The sequence below is a fragment of the Squalius cephalus genome (genome assembly GCF_949319135.1).
Source record: "Squalius cephalus genome assembly, chromosome: 4".
Lineage (NCBI taxonomy): Eukaryota > Metazoa > Chordata > Actinopteri > Cypriniformes > Leuciscidae > Squalius > Squalius cephalus.
The window spans coordinates 1,308,185-1,329,345 of record NC_137125.1 but is presented as its reverse complement, the minus strand read 5'-3'; the positions used below and the strand labels follow the sequence as shown (position 1 = coordinate 1,329,345).

General features: G+C 40.7%; 1 protein-coding gene across 1 annotated transcript; it reads left to right on the top strand.

Moving 5' to 3' along the window:
* The first annotated feature begins 380 nt into the window (after positions 1–380).
* LOC307157916 (uncharacterized protein) lies at positions 381–2,169 on the top strand. The gene is made up of 2 exons (XM_079869906.1): positions 381–454; positions 586–2,169. Exon 2 carries the CDS (start codon positions 745–747, stop codon positions 2,119–2,121), a length of 1,377 nt encoding a protein of 458 aa, XP_079726032.1. The 5' UTR covers positions 381–454; positions 586–744; the 3' UTR covers positions 2,122–2,169.
* Positions 2,170–21,161: the final 18,992 nt, after the last annotated feature.

The following is a 21,161-nucleotide window of genomic DNA, read 5'->3' as shown; positions in this document are numbered from 1 at the left end:
TATTATGTATAACGTTAGCTAACAGGGGAGCTCCAGTAAGGACACGTAAGTTATGTCTCTAAAGTGGATTTATATAAACCATATACATCTTAAAGACGCTTATTTTAAATGCCTATTTACATCTGACAGGAAAATCTTCAATAAGTATTGCAGAAGAGCACATCACAACATGAAATAGACATCTGTGATCAATGTGCGCTATTATGTAGAATAAATCTAGTAAGTAATAAACATAAGTTATCTATTTTATTTGTCCATTACTGTTGATAAATTGAGGAACATTTATGTTGGAAAAAAAGTTAAAACAACCTCAACATGTAAATGTAGTGCTGAGCTCATAAATCACAGAGGTAATGTGAATCTTGTCTGGGTGTTACAGAGACAGATGAACAGATGTGTGTTTATCCGGTGGAGAGTGGCTCATGAAGCTGAATGCTGCCATCAAAGGCTTTGAGTGAGTATACTACAGAAATGAATAACAACAACTATTTAAATCTTAAGTTGTAGTTTATTTGAATTATTGTAATTTCAAACAGAGCTATTACAGCACTTTTCTGATTCTTGATTTCTGTGCATTTGCTGCAGATCTTCTGTGGTGGAGCAGGACCTGCAAGGAAAGATGATGGCGGCATTTGTGAAAAAAAGCGTTTTTGATTTCTAAATAATACTGAAATCAAATGACATTGTGCGGTTAAAATGACTGCTTTTGTGTTATGTTTGTGCATTTTTGTGTGAGCACTGAGGATGAGGAGCCCAAAGCTGAATCCTGGAGATGGTGCCATGGACGAGACCCTCCATCACTCCACCTGCCCTTACGAGACCCTCCATCACTCCACCTGTCCTTACGAGACCCTCCATCACTCCACCTGCCCTTACGAGACCCTCCATCACTCCACCTGCCCTTACGAGACCCTCCATCACTCCACCTGTCCTTACGAGACCCACCATCACTGCACCAGCCCTTACGAGACCCTCCATCACTCCACCTGCCGTTACGAGACCCTCCATCACTCCACCTGCCCTTACGAGACCCTCCATCACTCCACCTGCCCTTACGAGACCCTCCATCACTCCACCTGCCCTCACGAGACCCTCCATCACTCCACCTGCCCTCACGAGACCCTCCATCACTCCACCTGCCGTTACGAGACCCTCCATCACTCCACCTGCCCTTACGAGACCCTCCATCACTCCACCTGCCCTTACGAGACCCTCCATCACTCCACCTGCCCTTACGAGACCCTCCATCACTGCACCAGCCCTTACGAGACCCTCCATCACTCCACCTGTCCTTACGAGACCCTCCATCACTCCACCTGTCCTTACGAGACCCACCATCACTGCACCAGCCCTTACGAGACCCACCATCACTCCACCTGTCCTCACGAGACCCTCCATCACTCCACCTGCCGTTACGAGACCCTCCATCACTCCACCTGCCCTTACGAGACCCTCCATCACTCCACCTGTCCTTACGAGAACCTCCATCACTCCACCAGCCCTTACGAGACCCTCCATCACTCCACCTGCCCTTATGAGACCCTCCATCACTCCACCTGCCCTTACGAGACCCTCCATCACTCCACCTGCCCTTATGAGACCCTCCATCACTCCACCTGCCCTTATGAGACCCTCCATCACTCCACCTGCCCTTACGAGACCCTCCATCACTCCACCTGTCCTTACGAGAACCTCCATCACTCCACCAGCCCTTACGAGACCCTCCATCACTCCACCTGCCCTTACGAGACCCTCCATCACTCCACCTGCCCTTACGAGACCCTCCATCACTCCACCTGCCCTTACGAGACCCTCCATCACTCCACCTGCCCTTATGAGACCCTCCATCACTCCACCTGCCCTTATGAGACCCACCATCACTCCACCTGCCCTTACGAGACCCTCCATCACTCCACCTGCCCTTACGAGACCCTCCATCACTCCACCAGCCCTTACGAGACCCTCCATCACTCCACCTGTCCTCACGAGACCCTCCATCACTCCACCTGCCCTTACGAGACCCTCCATCACTCCACCTGCCCTTATGAGACCCACCATCACTCCACCTGCCCTTACGAGACCCTCCATCACTCCACCTGCCCTTATTGCCTCAGATTGTGAAGCACAACACATCACGCAACAACCTCAGGCACGAAGGAACGGCTCACCTCTGGTGGTCCGCTGATTCATCAGAATAAAGCTTTGTTTCATGTGTTGACTTGTATATGCATTTATTTATTGTGTGATGGTGACATTCATTCTTTTATTAATATTTCTCATTGTTGTCAGTAAATAAAATATAATTATTTAATTAATGCTTTATTTAATTGTTTGAATGAAAATGTAGATATGTTCACTATATACACATCTAGAGAGTATTCATGCACAGCTGTGTCATATGACATACATTACATTTTGTTTTATTCAATTATATCATTTTCAGTAAAAAGTAATATAATTAAGTATTGGTCAGCATTTATCGTTGTTGTTATTGTATGTTTTGGGGTGGGATAGCAATGCAATTCATTCTGGGGTAATATTAATTTTTAATAGTAATTATACTTAAATTTTTCGAGTATAAAATCAACAGTTTTCTCCAAAGGTGAATTTTCGCACAGCTGCCCTTTGTGCAGACATTACAAACGCTGAGGAAAACCATTCTAGGTAGGGCTGTCGAGTTACTGATGTTATAAGGTGTGTGTGTGTATGGGTTTGTATCTATGGTTTGCATACATAATATGAGATTTTTTACACAGGAAAAAAACCTACAAGGTTGAATATCTTAATATATATTTTCTTAAATAATTCATTATAATACATTTAAAAAATGCATTTTTTGTTATGTATAGGCCTGAGGGATGAAACGAGAGTTAAATTCAACAGGAAAAAGAGGAAAACTGTAAAGCAGTTAGCCGCTTTTGCTTGTGGATGAAAATGTTTGGATATAAAATAAATTAACAACATATTCAAGAGATGACAATTTTGGGATTCTGTAATAAAAATAAATAATATCGTTAAGGATAAGACGGTGGGTCACATTAGTAGGGTTAAATATAAGAACTTAAATCAACCCTAAATGTATTCACAAAATAAATGGGCAGCAGTTTCTTCAAAAAGACCACAAAATGAGCAAGTTTAATCAATATCAAGATATTTACAGATAGATGAATTAAACGTGTCGTTCAAATCTTTTAAGTTGTTGCGCGTGTGATAACGCGTCGTAGGTCACATGATAACGTCAACATGGCAGATGTCCGGTTCACATTCATACTCAACGAGATCTGGCTATAAAGTACCTACTCTTTTAGCGCTCGTTAAGTAAGTACTTATTGAAATTAAGTACCTACTCATTGAGTATGCGGTTTCGGACGCAGCCATTGTCTGTCTTCCATCAGCTCGCTTTCTGATTGGATATTGTTTTGTTTCACGTGATAATCTCCAGAACGTGTGCGCGTTTGTCCTTGGGGTTCCCCTCACACATCAGGATTTCTGATCGTAAATATTAAACATGTTGAATATTTACGATTCGCGATCGGAGCGGCTCCGACGTTCTTCCGAGCAGGTTAGGACACTCTTAACACACCTCACACCAAGGGAAAATCTGATAAGATAATCTGTTGAACCATCAAGATAATCTGGACATAACTAGGATTGTCGGAAGGGGGGAAATCGGCCCAAAATCAGCCCGATTATCTTTTGGTGTGTACCCAGCATTAGCTGTAAATGTCACCGAACTCAATGTCAGGAAGTTTTTCTACACATTTATACTACAGGGCCGTTGAATGCTTGAATCTGATTGGTTGACGAACGTTCTAAGGTGTGCATTATTTTCAGGGAAACGCACAGCTAAAGTAGTTCCAGGCAGGTCTTGACCGCATTACAGTTCCATATCACTTCGCGTAGTTAACTGTAATAACGGAAAATAGGATACAATTCATAACAAGAAAAAGCATTTAGCCGCATGCGCTTGATCTGGAATTTTCAATGTCTAGCTTCACAATCAATGGAAACATGCAGTTTAATTTGAATAAATAAAGTATATAGTCCTATATAATCAATAGAAAATTAAACTGAATATAGGCTAAATAAATGGATAGTCCAGCAGCACAGATTATTATTGCAGATAATATAACAAATAAATAATTATTGATAGGCCTACTTGTTAAAAGGGCTTTGTGTTTCATTTATTTGGCTAGTCTGTCATCTGTCAATAATAGAAAAAAAAAGAATGAATTCGACTTAATTAAAAGGAATTGAATTAATAAATAAAAAATAATAATGACGCACATGCTTTTCTGTCTCATTATTACATCTCTCTCTCTAATAACTGCATTAATAACTGGGGACACACTTTAAGGCCGGTTATGAATGTAATTTGATACGTATGACTGATCATGCCCAAACGCTCGTTCAGTCTGTGTTCAAAGTCGGTGTTTAAAATCTGCTGCAGTCGATGAAAACAGTCAGAGAATGTGTCAGCTAGTCGTGTGTCCCAGCATCTGCTATCAGTGGCTCAAACCTCCGTTACTAACTCTAAAATGACGTTTTGGAATTAGCAACGGAGGCATGGGATTAGATGCGTAAGAAATTAGTCCTACATACAAGAGCGTTTTAATGACAAAAACTTTAAAAACGTCTTGAAATACATAATCTGAACAATGTTTCGAGGTGTGGTAACTGTAGTATAAGCGGAATAATTGACTTCAGGCCGTTGAATTATTAGAAAAATAATGCACACCCGAGGTGTAACTCCGCTTCGCGTCGTGACCGCATTACCACCTCGGGTGTGCATTATTTTTCTAATAATTCAACGGCCTGTCGTCAATTATTCCTTACTTAATGTCTGTAAAAAGAACTTGTGGTGCTTCATAAGGATCTATGATTACTAATTCCTTTATCTTCCTCTTGTATATTTCTTTTTGTGATGACATGACGTGAAGAGTTAGCTGACGGCCGCTGTGCTAATAATAGATAATGGTCAGTGTTCGTCTAAACCAGTGACCGTGACGCTGAAGTGTGTGAGAACAAATGAATAACATCAGTGTGAACCACGAACATTTATTTATTTGAATTAAAAAAAATTATTTTAATCATTCTGTGTCAATCTTTTCATTATTTACATGTTTATGCCCAAAATGCTATAATATTCAAAGTAGTTGACTGTCATTCTCCTCTACCCTGTGTACATTATTGATTAAATAGCCTAACGTTAGCCTATTAACATCGTTACTAGGCACGATCGCGAGCATTCATTCAACTATTTTAAAAGACTGGAATAAACACCAGCACACACAAGCAATCTTTATAGTCAATTTAATTAAAAAATGTAAACCCAACAGGTAAGAAATGTCAGAAAGAGAAGAAAAAAAAACTGTTAATGGGAAGACGAGCATATGACTGCTGCAGCTTAGTGGACAGCGGCGGTTTCTTCATTAGGGCGATCGGGCGACGCACCACCAAAGTGTGAAAGGGACTTTTTCAATCACAATCTCATTCAACCACAGAGTTACGCTAGCAGTCACTCACTGTTGTTCTGCCTCTGGATATAGTCCAATCAGCGCCAAGTCACGTTCTGTGGAGTACCGCCTCTTTTTGGGCGATTTCACTCTGGCTGAGAATCGCCCAGAGTCTTCCCATAGACTTGCATTCAAAGATTTTTTTTTTTCGAACTGCAGGCACTGCAATGCATTCTCTATGGGTTCCGGGAGGGCTCGCACTAACGTGCTTTCGTCATCATACGTAACCTTAACTTGTGCAGCGATTGGTGGAAACAAATATACCTCTAATAGTATTTAGCCATAAGCTGAAGTGACATCCAATAATTTCCTCAGTGCATAACTTACATTTCACGGACATATTCTCCATCTGTAAATGTTAGAAAGTCAATATTTCCAGTTTGTTGTCATGAGTGGGCGAGCTTTCTGCAGCCTACTTCCGTGAACGAGCGCCGCCGCGTGCATGCGCGCCGAACAGACGGAGTGCAATAGAATAGGAGCGCAATTATTCGGACTAAAATATACATTAGCACTAAATTATAAATATATTTAGCTAAAATATTTGTTGTTGAATATTTGTTGTTGTTGGTGAACATAAATGTGCTAGAGAATTTCAAACCTACATGTGTATTTTTATGATATTAGCTTTGTTTTTACTTTCTTTTATTTTAAGTTTAGTAAATGTAACTACTTCTTTAAAAAGCATTATTTTATTTTTAGATTGTAATGTTGCAATGTTAGAATGTAATGTGATTTGACCCCTTTTTTTGGATAGACTGCAGATAGACAGCAAGGTTACACTATGTTTGTTTTTATAACCTTCAATATGAACATTGTTTGTAGGACAATATTGATCAGGATATTAATTTTTTTTTTTTTAATTAAATACAGGTTTTTTTTTTTATTCAAATAGAAAAATAATAATTAAATACTCAGATTATACCATACATCACCATTTAGCCCAAAAATTCAGATTTATTTGGCAATTGGCTATTTCCCAACCCTACAAGCTGAAGTTTTAGCTAAACTTTAGGCTAATGATAGCTACATTATTATCACTGTTAAATTGTTATTTAACAATTAGCCTACATTCAGTCCTGGATTAATAATTCAGTTTGTTGCGCCCCCCCAAATTTTTTTAGCACCAGCCGCCACTGTTAGTGGATAAATATATTTAGCCTATTTATTATTCAGAATGCACAGTTGGAAAGAAAATATATTTATAGGAACATTACAGCAGGCTCAAGATAATTAATACAGTGACCATTATATACTATTATATTATTTTAATCAATTCGCAGTCATAAAACATGTGATAATAATCCGCATTCTCATGTATGTAGGTGCGCTGAAGTATTCCGTCAAAATGGCTGACACGTGGCTAGAGGTCACGTGACTGGGAGATCCCTATACGGGCAGACTAACATTTAACCGTGAACCGCCGTTGTGTGCTAGTTTAATGTTAACCACCAACCGTCAGTGCGTCTGCGTGTGTGTACGGTTTAACCAGCGAACCGCCATTCTGTGTGCTAGGGAGTGTGTGTGTGTGCGCTAGGGTGTTAGCACATTGACACACTTTTCATACACAAACTTTAAAAATAATGTTGATATTTCATTCTTCTTCCTTATCTTTTACAGATATTTTATGAAGAACACCTGAAAGTCTCCTTCAAAGGTGAGTTGTCCCCATACCTAACCCATACCTGAACCATCTATTTGAATCTGAAAGTAACTGTTATAAAACTGAAATCATTTACATTTTTATAAAATTTAAATATAGGTTAATGTGGAAGATATTATTTAGAAAATGATGAACACAGCTTGATTTAATGTTTTATTACTTTTTTTTTTTCAATTTGAATGATTTTCTTTATTAAATATATATGCTTAATGTTTAGTTTTTATATTTTCACTCCCAGATGTATCACAAAAAATGGAGACGAAAAAATGCACAATTACGGGCATTGTTTGAGTCTAGTGATTCAGATGAGAATCCAGGTCCCTCAAATGAGAATGAGAATCCTGGCCTCTCTTTTGCTGATAGTCCAACAGACATACAGACACAAGAGCACTCTGATACAGGAGAAGACGAGTATCGAGATGATCATCACCCGCCAGACAGTGATGGTGAAAGTGATTCAGAAGTTGGAACTTTGTCCGAGGAGGAATCAAGTGATCTAAGAAGTGATTTGGCAAAATGGGCTGTAAAAAATAAGGCAACGCGCACATCGGTTGATGAGCTGCTCTTGGTGTTACGTAAACATGGCCACCGGCTGCCAAAAGATGCCAGAACCCTTTTAGGAACTCCACCTGAAATAGAAGTCAGGGATCTATGTGGTGGCCAATTCCTTTACTTCGGTGTGGAGACGGGACTTTTGAAAATGTGCTCACAGTATCCCGATTTCTTTTCATCAGAAAATGAGATGCTGCTAAATTTCAGTGTAGATGGTGTGCCATTGTTTAAATCATCAAATGTACAAATGTGGCCCATTCTTTGTAGTGTGAAAAAGTTTGAGCCGTTTATCGTTGCACTATTTTGTGGAACTGCAAAGCCAAACAGCGTTACTGATTACACGTCTAGTTTTTTAACAGAACTGAAGGCACTCCAACAACATGGGATCGAGTTCCAAAATGGGACATTAAATGTAAAAGTGAATGCTTTTATTTGTGATGCCCCAGCGAGAGCATTCCTAAAATGCATCAAGTCCCACAATGCCTACAGCAGCTGTGAGCGGTGCACCATTGAAGGACATTATGTAAGTCACAGAGTTGTATTCAACTACCAGTCGCAGGAGAAGATTGACGCAAGAACAGAAGATAACTTCATTAAACAGGCATATCCCATCCACCAAACTGGTTGCTCACCCCTGATCGCTGCAGGCTTGCAGTGCATACAACCGTTTGTGCTAGACTATATGCATGTTGTCTGCCTAGGGGTTGTCAGACGATTGCTGAACTTTCTAAAACAGGGACCTAGAGAGTGTAGGCTGTCCTCAAGGCAAATTGGAGAAATTTCAGCAAAACTCTTGTCCCTCAGTGGAAATCTGCCAAGAGAATTTGCCCGACAGCCACGAAGTCTAACTGATCTGGACAGATGGAAAGCGACGGAATTCAGGCAGTTTTTACTCTATACTGGACCGGTTGTTCTCCGAGGCATTCTGCAAGACAGTTTTTACCATCACTTTCTGACACTGTCAGTTGCCATGTCCATACTGTTGGACTCCAATGGCATTACACGGATGTCATCCATTGGCTACGCTGAAGAGCTTTTAGTATATTTTTATAGAACATCTACCAAGCTCTACAGCCCAATCTTTCCATCCTATAATGTCCATGCCCTGATCCACTTGGCTGAAGATGCAAGGCACTTTGAAACATCTTTGAATGACATCTCTGCCTTTCAGTTTGAAAACCACCTGCAAAAACTAAAAAAGTGTGTCAGAAATGCAAAAAACCCAATTGCACAACTATCGAAGAGGATAGCAGAAATGGACAATGCAAAAATTCCTATCTCACCAGCAGCACATGGGACATTTGTGTCAACTAAGAAGAAGGACTCCTGGTTTTTTTTGGGACATGCCTTTGCCTTGGTAAAGGAAAGAAGGCCAGAAAAGACATGTGTGTGTGATGTGTACAGTCTCAACACTTTGGACAGTTTTTTCACCAGTCCATGCGACTCAAAACTGATTAACATTGCTGTACTGCGTGATGAAAGAGGGAACCAAAAACGAGAGCTGATTGAGGAGAAAAAACTGAAGCACAAGGCAGTTTGTCTACCATACAAAAGTGGCTACGTATTTATGCCATTGCTTCATGGCAGTGAAAGGAACTAACCAGCCTAGGATAAGTGACAGAAGAAGATGAGAGTCCACTAATAGCTGTTCATCTTTTAATGTTAGAAGTTTTTTAGTTACAAATGATGGTCATTCACTTTAACTTTTTGATAGCATTGTTCAGAGTTGTCTCATTTGTTTTTTCTATAGACCAGAACAATGTGGACTAGAGCGGTGTGGAGAGAGGAGACCATGGAGATGGAGGAAGTGATCCCATCATGTTGGGTTAAGAATTGTGGTGTATTGTGGCCTACACAAGGAGCTGCGAGAGCGTTGAAGGCCTGCAAAGAACCAGAAGAGTCATGGACAAAATTCCCGTTAATAAAAATTAAGATTCAGTCAGGTATGCGTTTTGTAAGGCAAAGACTTATGTCATACAGTATATGAACGTAAGGCAAATTTCAAATCGGCAACACATACATATGGACATTTCTTATTTTTTCTCTTTTACATGAACATTTAAGTGTATCTATCTGTCTCTTATGTATGTTTGGTCATTTCTAGCCTGCTATAATGTCAGTTTTGCTTGTTTATTTTGGTGAGACTCTTATTGTTTGTTTTTTTCTCAAACAACAACAAACAGCCATACAATTAAAAGTAACTAAAGCAGAAGCACAACACAAACGGTCTCACCCAGAAAAAAGCAACAACAAAATATATTTGAGCGGAGGAAGCAAAAAGCTTATTTAGTCCTGCCCCTTCCTCACAAAATCGTATCATGCAATAAAAAAAAATATTGTCATTCAATAGCATGTTTATTGTTGACTTTTGGCATGCAAGATGATATCCGCTTATAGAACTGAAACAAGTATTTTATAATAGCCAAACCTGCATTTTTGCCCAGTTGCTTTTGTATATTAAGACTTACTCATTTGTATGCATTTTACCATTGCTGTATGTACTTTCAGATGACAAGAATGAATGCGAGAAGTATGATTTTACTACAACTGCTGAATTAAGTGGCTCAGAAGAGGAGTTACTGATGAAGAGGAGGCCCAAAAAAAAAAAGTATCCCGACTACCAAATTGGTATGTAGTGCGCTTTTACTAATTTGATCATTTGTAAGACTTTATTTTTTTTTTTTTCAATGTTGTATAATATTACATTTGTAATTGACTTTTTCCTTTTTTAAGATGAACCATCTGTCAATGAAGACAGTCAAAAAGAATCTTCTCCAGGTCTTATGATAAAGAGTACAGGTATGTAATAAAAAAAAAAAAAAGGTTTTCATATTTATTTTCATACCTCTGTCACAACAATGAGGTTGGAGTAGTGTTTTCTAACCTTTTTCAATTCAATTAATGTCAATTCAAACTAAGACAGTCAACACAGGTATGCCTAATTGTTTGAAAGATGACTACTGTCTTACAGAATGCTTATTACTAATTTTAGGTGAAAAGGCTACCAAGAAGATTCGAACATTTATTCCTTGTGAAGGTAGGTGTTAATTTACAGGAACCAATGCACTGAAGGCAATGTCTACATGGCCCCAAGGGCTACATCATTGTAACATTGTATTTTTAGAGTAAACCAACAAAAGGATCTCCTTGTGCACGGCTAGTGTGATCGTCAGGTGCAGGTTGGTAGCAGGAACATTTAAAGTAAAACAGTGAAACAGACCACCACATGCTGAAAAATGTACAGAATCTTTGTGAACACGTTTAGCTCCCTCTGATTGTTGCTCACTCAGAACAAAGATTCAGTAAAGTTTTTCAGTGTGCGGTGGTCAAATTTATCTGTTTTGCTTTCATTGTATTTGTAGAGTTTGTAATAACAAAAGTGTTTGTTGGAGCCTAATGCAGACATCCCAACCTGCAAAAGTTCATTTCAGGGAGGTACCCCCCCCCCCCCCCCCCCCAAAAAAAAAATGGAAGGAGGACAAGGATATGACATTTCACCACAGAGTTGTTGTCCCTAAAATATATAAAAGCATAATACAAAATTTCTATAGGCTATAGGCCTATGCATTTATTTGTTCATAATGTTACAATTTGTAGATTACTTTTACTATTTATAAGCTGCTTATACTATTCATGTAAACTGCTTTTATTTATATTCCATTGCAGCTTAAAACAGGTCTAAGGAATAGGCTAATATGCACATGAATTTAATGAAACTTGTTGAACTCACCTCAACATGTCTTTTTCAATCATTTAACCCACCATGGGCAATGCTGAAGTCACTGTTACAAACTTTACAGCGTGCAAGACTATCATTATGTTTTACTCTTATAAGACAGGGGTACACTTTCATGTAGTCTGCCGTAAAATGTATCTTATACTTTCGTTTTTTGCATGTTTTTTTGTGGCACTCTCCCGTTGCCATGGCGCTCCTGTTTCTAGATACACTGAACTGATTAATTCGGTTCGGGAGAAGCGATAAAACCCGCCCACACTGACAATTGATTGGTTGATTTACCGAAACAGGCCAATCAGATGCTCTCTATCTTACGTGCGCACACACGCACACACGCAAGGTCTCTCGCTCCCTCTCCCTCTCTGCTGTGCACGCGCGCTCTGGCTCGCTCGCTCTAGATTCCGGGAGATTTTAACTCATTTGCGGGTATCAGGGAGCCGCTATCAATATGCGGGAGACTCCCGGAACTTCCGGGAGACTTGGGATGTCTGCTAATGGGTGCTTTTTGTTTTTTTGAACACTGGTTCATTTTGGGGTATGCCACACCAAAAGGGGGCAGTGACACCTTGGTGGTGGGTCATGTCACACAATCATGTCATGTGAAGATGGGGGTGGGCTCAGTATGTTTAAATCATAGTAGAGATGTAATTGTTCTTACTGCAAACTCACAAAGTCACACTTTCGGTAAATATTGCACAAGTACTAACACAACAAAAAGAAGCCACATTTGGCAAATACAAGTAATGAGAATCAAGCCAAGAAAAGAATAACAAAAGTTATGCGCATTAAGAACACATCATTGCAGCATTTTAATCACCACCGTGGCTATGTCATTATCGGGCCAATTAGTCACTACAGTTTTGAAAGTACTTTATGACTGTTGACTATTTATTACAGACGACATTGTTCTTCCAACTCCTCCCAAAATGAACAATGCACAGTCTGGTAAATATGGCACAACTACCAACACAATGAAAAGACGCCACATCCTGCATCCTGCAAATACAAGTAATGAGAATCAAGCCAAAAAAAGACTAACAAAAGGTATGCACATCCAGAACACATTGTAGAATTTTAATCACTGCCGTGGCTATGTCAGTATCGGGCCAATTAGTCACTACAGTTACTAGTTAAGTATTTTTTTTTACATTTTTTTTATGACTGTGCTTATTACAGATGACGTTGTTCTTCCAACTCCTCCCAAAATGACAGATGCACAGTTTGGTAGGTGGTTGTGTGAAACCAATTTTGTCTTTGATTGGATGAAATATTTTGAAGTTTACTATGCCAGAACTGAAAGGTTACAACTTGAATTGAATGCCACAAAATATAATTTTCAATTGTCTTTTATGTTAATTTAAACTGTTAATGTTTCTTATGTTGACTAACCAAATACGTGTAAAGTAATTTTGAATTATTGACATATTAACCATTCCCAGTGTCTAAAAACACAGAAAGAACTCAAATGGACATCCCCTCAAGACCTCAATCCTTGGCACACAGTGGTAGCAGCAGTCCCTCTGAGTCTCTTTCTAATGTTCGAAGGTATTTAATTTAAATATGATCAAAAGTGCAATATTGCCAGTATAAACAAAGCACTGTTATTATTATTAGATTTTATTTGGTATGGACATCACAATTAAACTGGACGAACCAGATGCACTGAGCGCTTTAGCACTTCCAAATGTAAGAAAATGTTTGATGTACTGACCCAGTAAAAATAAAATTGCGACACAAAATAATTCCCACTACTTAGAATTATACTTAATTTGCAATACCTGCTGTAGATTTTTTTTTATTTTATTTTTTTAAAGGAGATCATTCAGCCCTAGGCCAAGAGAGTCTGTCCAGATCCCTTTCTCAGAGACGGCATGGGGGTTCTTCAGGGTCAAACAAATTGAGGAGGGAAGACTTCCCGATGTCTGAAAAAAGTAAAGTTATTCTCTTAATTTTGCTGACGAATAATTTTCGTCAAGAGTATTCCAGTGTCCCTAGCTATCCCCAAAGTTTTAGTTGAATCAGACTCAAGTTCAATATGACACTTTGCTGATTCTTCAAAATAACCTGATTTTTCACATGAGCACATGGTAACACATGTAAGTGTTTTTTCTTTTTTTTTTCACAAGCAAAACATTGCTCCACTAGCAGATTTTTCTATTTATTTTATGTGAAAATTTGTGTTCAAGTGAAAATTGTCTAGTAAATACAAGTTACTTTAAAGGTGTCTTATTTTAAGTGTATAGATTTATTTTGAAAATAAATTTAGAAATGTCACACATATTCTTGGTAAAATTGAGTTTTTGCAGTGCATTTTTTTTTTTTTTTTTTTTTTTTGGGCAAATGAAAACTGGTGTAGAGCATTATACAATGTCACTACATTATAAAAATAATAATTGGTCGCTTCTTTTTTGGCTAGAATTTCAGAAGAGAGTTCTTCAGCTCCTTGTTGATATCAAGGATAGAATTCACGTTGCCACCTCATCTGCTGGAACAGTGTATGAATTAAATCCTGCAAACACTGAAGAAGAGTTTGAAGCTTTAGAGGATCGCCTGGAGGACGTTAATGAGGGAGCAGAACTGGTAAGTTTTAACCCTCAGGTGGTATTGGGGTCTGAGTATCAGGCTAGTGAAACATGGTTTCACAGCTCTAATGCACATGGGGCTCAGTACTAAAGATTCGCAGAGATATTATTATGCCTCTCCCTGATTGGGTGCAAGACAACACTCAAACTGATCTAATAAGTACAGCTTCATGGGGCATTTCACATTTTGATTAAGAGACAACAGCAGAGACCGAAAAGACAAAGAGCGGCCTATAGAGCGTGCACAGTATGTTTTGATCCGGGTAATGTCTTTACAGCAGGAAGTGCCTCTGGCTTCATGCACTTCTGAGGTGTGCGTGTTATGCTAGTAGCATTTAATGTACCACTGTAGTTGTAATGTAGCAGGACAAGTGCTATAAAAAAAACGCAACAAAAGGTTTACATTTGTAAAGTGCTGGCAGTTCCATTTTGACAATTGGCTTTTTCAAGGGATATTTCACTTAGAAATTAAATGTTAGTATGTTTTAGCAAGAACGGTTTGACCTAAAAATATCAAAATTGAAACTACTGCGGAAACAAAGACACCTATCTTGGATGCCCTTGAGGTAAGCTAAAACATACAAAAATTTAATTTCAAAGTGAACTATCCCTTTCACCTTGGTGACCTTGTCCTCATGTGCCTGCTTTAAGTCTGGACTCTACTGACCACTTTTTCTGTTTTTTTTTTTTTATTTCTTGTTCCTTTTCAGAGTAAACATCTGAAGAGGTTAGGAGGGGTTGATGCTGCAGACCATGTAAAGAAGTCAATGGCTGCGTAAGTAACTTTGATAAATTTTTGCAGTAGTTTATAGTTGGGGTGTAACGGTACGCGTATTCGTATTGAAACGTTCGGTACGAGGCTTTCGGTTCGGTGTTAGGTACGCATTTTCAAAACGAACAGTTATTTCAAATAACCGCGTCGTGAGCTCGCTCATAATGTAAGAGACGCTGGCGCAACCATAACATCAAATGGCAAACGTAATGTAAGCGGAACGAAACTGAGCTACTCGTGACGGACAGGTTTATCAGTTTGGACCAAAGCAGCGCGAGCCGATCTTGTACTACACAGCGCTAAGAGATCCAGTAAAGAAAGCACTCTCATTTGAATTCACCACTGAAGTAATAAAACATCGCTGCGAGATCTAGTGAGAAACAGTCACATTTCTCCGTTATTTACGGATCAAACGCTGACGTGGAAACCAGCCATGGATTTACTCTAGTAAAACTAACTGTAACTTTGGAAGTTTGGCAGGAATAGTTGGCTACAATTAGGGGTGCACGATATATCGAATCAATATCGTTATCGCGATATCACGTTGCCCGATATCATATCGAAAGTCTCGCGATATTTATGCGATATTTTGTTTATGACGTGTCCCGTCCGACATGCACCGTTGCATTTCCCCCGACTGATTTCCTGGTTCTACTTCTCCATAAACATGAAATCAAGGAGAGGGTTAACTTTTCATGCTACAGATTTCCAACAGTGGTCAGAAAGAACAGGGGAGACACTTTGTTTCTCTCAATATGACTGTAGAGTCGCTCCAAAGCTAATCGCCGTCACTCTCTCACTTCTCCCTTGCTCTACCACACAGTCCACACACACACACACACACACACACACACTTGCCGGCTCGACGCACACACCAGCGCGCAAGTATAAACATCAGGCCACCTGGCCACTTCATGCGTTATCACAGATCGGATGGTAATCTGATTTATCAAAACGATTCCTTTTACACCTGTTCACATGTGTTTTTGCAAAACGGATATAAATCCGATCTTCAATTCCCGCGCTATATGCAGAGTTCACGTCACCGAACACTGTTATGAGCTGCATTTTATTGATCATTAGCTAAAATGTCAAAATCAAATACCGCAATAATAGAGAACGGCAACAGCCCTGGTAAGATAATTTCGCTTCTTTACTTTTAATGAAGATACTTGTGTGTAAAGCGTCTGCGACTTACTTTCACTTTCACTTGCGATAGTTTGCGCGTTGGCTTGATACCGGTAGATGCTCAGCTGCTCATGCGGTGATGCGTGTTGCAGACGTAGCGTCATCATATCTGGCCATAACATGACATGTAGCCTATAAAACGTTCTCACACGTTTATTTTTTAGTGTTTTTGGGAGGAGTACATTTGCATATGTGGTTTCAACAACCAAATGCATTTACACTTGTCCAGTTTCGTCTGGAATGCGGCCCAGATCTCCTCATGTGGTTTCAGCGACCAGATTCAAATCCGTCTTGAATGCGCTCAATAAACCTTATGTTGTAAGAAAACTTGTTTTATTTGTTATGAATCTATTTTGATGCTTTTTCCCATAACTTTTGTAGTTTTACATATGTTTAAAAATATCGAAATTAATATCGATATCGCAATATTCATTATCGATATCGCAATATCACTTTTTGTCAATATCGTGCACCCCTAGCTACAATGCTTTCAAGTAACGTTACGTCAGTTTTATTTCTACATTATGAATAACATTGCTGCCCTCAAATGTTAATCTGAACTATATTATAGTACAAAATATTAAATTTCATTTTTTACAAGGAGCTGTTTTGTTTTATATACTCCTAAGAGTCAAGTATAGCTCTAGAATTGCTCAAAGTAAAAAATATCATACTTTATGATGTTAGTTTTAATAAAAAAAGAATTTAAAAAAATCAAGGAAATTTCTCTGGCATTTTTCTTTTTGCTGTATCGAAAACGTACCGAAACTGTGACACAAGTGTATCGTTTTGAACCGAACCGTGATTTTTTTTTAACCGTTACATCCCATAGTGATGTTCCCTGTCATATACTGTCATGCGCAACATTTTCATAATGAACTTGATTGCAATATAATACTCTAATATACATCTGTTTTACCATGGCAGAACTATGACAAATAAAATGATGGCTATAATGAGCCTCAGAGGAAGGAGTGGGAAGGTGCCCTTTATGAAGACCCGCCTTTACAAGATCATCTGTGGTGAGTTTGCTTTAAAATAGTAGTTTTGTAACAATGTTTTAAATAATATAGAATATAGTAAGCAGAATAATAATTCATAAGAAATCATTTTAGTTGGAGGACTCTACAGAGCATACTCTAATATTATATATAATACTCCATTCTGGGCTCTACCGGCAGTACTGGTTACTACCAACTGCCTTTTGTTGCACACCCAAGCACATGATTATCAATGACCTTGCATGTTGATGAATACTAATTTATATAGTTGAAACATTGGCAATGCCACAAGTTGATATTTGCAAAATATTTGAGAGGTTAGCGTTGGCTAATACTGATCTTTTTTTTCTTTTTTTTCTCATCAGACGTGGTGTTCAGCTCATTTGACACAACGACAACAAAAATAAATGAACATATGGCCAAATATTTAAAATATGCACCAGAGAGGATGGGTGGCGGTGGCAGAAAAAAAAGATAACCAGCCGTTTTCAATGTGGCCCAATGTTTGGGCCGTTCTTCTAGTTCGACGCGTTTGTGTGAAATGTTGGCACAATTACCGTAATAAAGCATGTTTCTTCATCAGTGAAATGTCTTTATTAATCTTCTTCCTGGTCTTGCTTTTACCAATTGGCTTCTTCCTAGCTGACTCTGCATGTCCACAAACTTGTTTATGTATCCATTTCAAGTGTTTGGTCTTGCTGTTGAACACATCAATACTTTAGTGAAAACAGTTTAACAAAATAAACGGTTGAAAAGCAGGACTTTAGTGACGTTGAAATTTCAACGTTGATTGGATTTGCAAAATCTAAACTAAAATCAATATTGATTCAATGTTGGCAAATTCACCTATGTTGAGAAACGTGACGTTAGAATGACGTTGCTATTTCAACGTTGATTAGATCGACGTTGGAATGACATTGCTATTTCAACGTTGATTAGATTTGCAAAATCTAAACAAAATCCAATGGTAATCCAACACTGACGCCTGACGTTGATTCAACGCTGACTCTACGTTAAAATGCCAGCTGGGATTCTGCTATTAAAATATCAAACTTACCATCTTTCCTGCTTCGTTTGTACGAAACCTGACAAGTATCTGTAAAACTGCATTTTTCCATCTTAAAAATATATCTAAATTACGCCATATGCTCTCATTGACAAATGCGGAACAATTAGTTCATGCGTTCATGACCTCAAGGCTAGATTATTGTAATGCTCTACTGGGTGGTTGCCCTGCACGCTTAATAAACAAACTACAGCTGGTCCAAAATGCAGCAGCTCGAGTTCTTACCAGGATCAGGAAGTATGACCATATTAGCCCGGTTCTGTCAACACTGCATTGGCTGCCTATTGAACATCGCATAAATTTTAAAATATTGCTGATTACTTACAAAGCAATAAATGGTTTAGCTCCGCAGTACTTGAGCGAGCTCTTAACGCATTATAGTCCTTCACGTCAATTACAATCTCAAAATTCCTGTATATCAAAAATTCTAGAATATCTAAATCGACTGCTGGCGGTAGATCCTTCTCCTATTTAGCACCAAAACTCTGGAACAGTCTTCCTACCATTGTCCGGGAAGCAGACACACTCTGTCAGTTCAAAGCCAGATTAAAGACACATCTCTTTGACCTAGCGTTCACATAATACATTATAGACTTCTATAATTTAATGTTAGGCTGCATAGATTAGGTCAGCCGGAACCGGGAACACTTCCCATAAATCCTGATGTACTTGTTACATCATGAGAAGAATGGCATCTACGCTAATTTTAGTGTCTGTGTTTATCCCGAGGTATTCCTGCAGCCTGCCGGATCCAGGCCGTATCCAGATCTGATGAAGGACCTTCGTCTGGACCCGATGCCAACGCAGTGCTGAAGTACCAACTAGTCTCTCCCTATGGAGGATCCCTCTACCACTCTACAGATAAGGCGTTGTCGGGAAAATTCGTTTCGCGTTCCTACCCCGAAGTGACAAAATAAAATAAAATTCTTTATCAAAATTTATAAGGAAAGGCAAGCACTTTGTTTAGGCTTGGTCTGTAGGGAATTCCAAACCTGCGTATTTTCAAATGCACATAACTATAGAACCCATTCTAAATGCGCATGTGAACGCCATCAGCGTTTCTCACAGATTCACGTTTAAAGTCTGTGTAGAGAGAATGGTGTCGTCTTAGCGGCCCCTAATTTAATAACAAATGATCATTGCGACGGAAGCAAATCAATCAAAACTAACTTTAGCTGGAAAAAAACTTTATTAAAGAACCGCTATAAAGCCAAAACAATCTCTGTTACCTTAAATTATACGCTTATCTCTGTAAAGCTGCTTTGAAACAATCTACATTGTTAAAAGCGCTATATAAATGAAGATGACTTGACTTTGACCAGGCAGTTCAGGTGGACATGGTGGACCAGGCAGTTCAGGTGGACAGGGTGGACAAGGCAGTTCAGGTGGACAGGGTGGACCAGGCATTTCAGGTGGACAGAGTGGACCAGGAAGTCCAGGTGGACAGAGTGGACCAGGCAGTCCAGGTGGACAGAGTGGACCAGGCAGTTCAGGTGGACATGGTGGACCAGGCACTTCAGGTGGACAGAGTGGACCAGGCAGGTCAGGGGACCATATTGTATGAAGCCACCAGGGTGGACCAGGCAGTTCAGGTGGACAGGGTGGAACAAGCAGTTCAGGTGGACAGGGTGGACCAGGCAGTTCAGGTGGACAGGGTGGACCAGGCAGTTCAGGTGGACAGGGTGGACCAGGCAGTTCAGGTGGACAGGGTGGACCAGGCAGTTCAGGTGGACAGGGTGGACCAGGCAATTCAGGGGACCATATTGTATGAAGCCGCCAGGGTGGACCAGGCAGTTCAGATGGACAGGGTGGACCAGGCAGATCAGGGGACCATATTGTATGAAGCCGCCAGGGTGGACCAGGCAGTTCAGGTGGACAGGGTGGACCAGGCAGTTCAGGTGGACAGAGTGGACCAGGCAGTTCAGGTGGACAGGGTGGACCAGGCAGTTCAGGTGGACAGGGTGGACCAGGCAGTTCAGGTGGACAGAGTGGACCAGGCAGTTCAGGTGGACAGGGTGGACCAGGCAGTTCAGGTGGACAACGTGGACCAGGCAGTTCAGGGGACCATATTGTATGAAGCCGCCAGGGTGGACCAGGCAGTTCAGGTGGACAGGGTGTACCAGGCAGTTCAGGTGGACAGGGTGGACCAGGCAGGTCAGGGGACCATATTGTATGGAGCCACCAGGGTGGACCAGGCAGTTCAGGTGGACAGGGTGGACCAGGCAGGTCAGGTGGACAGAGTGGACCAGGCAGTTCAGGTGGACAGGGTGGACCAGGCAGGTCAGGGGACCATATTGTATGAAGCCACCAGGGTGGACCAGGCAGTTCAGGTGGACAGGGTGGACCAGGCAGGTCAGGTGGACAGAGTGGACCAGGCAGTTCAGGTGGACAGGGTGGACCAGGCAGGTCAGGGGACCATATTGTATGAAGCCACCAGGGTGGACCAGGCAGTTCAGGTGGACAGGGTGGACCAGGCAGGTCAGGTGGACAGAGTGGACCAGGCAGTTCAGGTGGACAGAGTGGATCAGGCAGTTCAGGGGACCATATTGTATGAAGCCGCCAGGGTGGACCAGGCAGTTCAGGTGGACAGGGTGTACCAGGCAGTTCAGGTGGACAGGGTGGACCAGGCAGGTCAGGGGACCATATTGTATGGAGCCACCAGGGTGGACCAGGCAGTTCAGGTGGACAGGGTGGACCAGGCAGTTCAGGTGGACAGGGTGGACCAGGCAGGTCAGGTGGACAGAGTGGACCAGGCAGGTCAGGGGACCATATTGTATGGAGCCACCAGGGTGGACCAGGCAGTTCAGGTGGACAGGGTGGACCAGGCAGTTCAGGTGGACAGGGTGGACCAGGCAGGTCAGGTGGACAGAGTGGACCAGGCAGGTCAGGGGACCATATTGTATGGAGCCACCAGGGTGGACCAGGCAGTTCAGGTGGACAGGGTGGACCAGGCAGTTCAGGTGGACAGGGTGGACCAGGCAGGTCAGGTGGACAGGGTGGACCAGGCAGGTCAGGGGACCATATTGTATGAAGCCACCAGGGTGGACCAGGCAGTTCAGGTGGACAGGGTGGACCAGGCAGGTCAGGT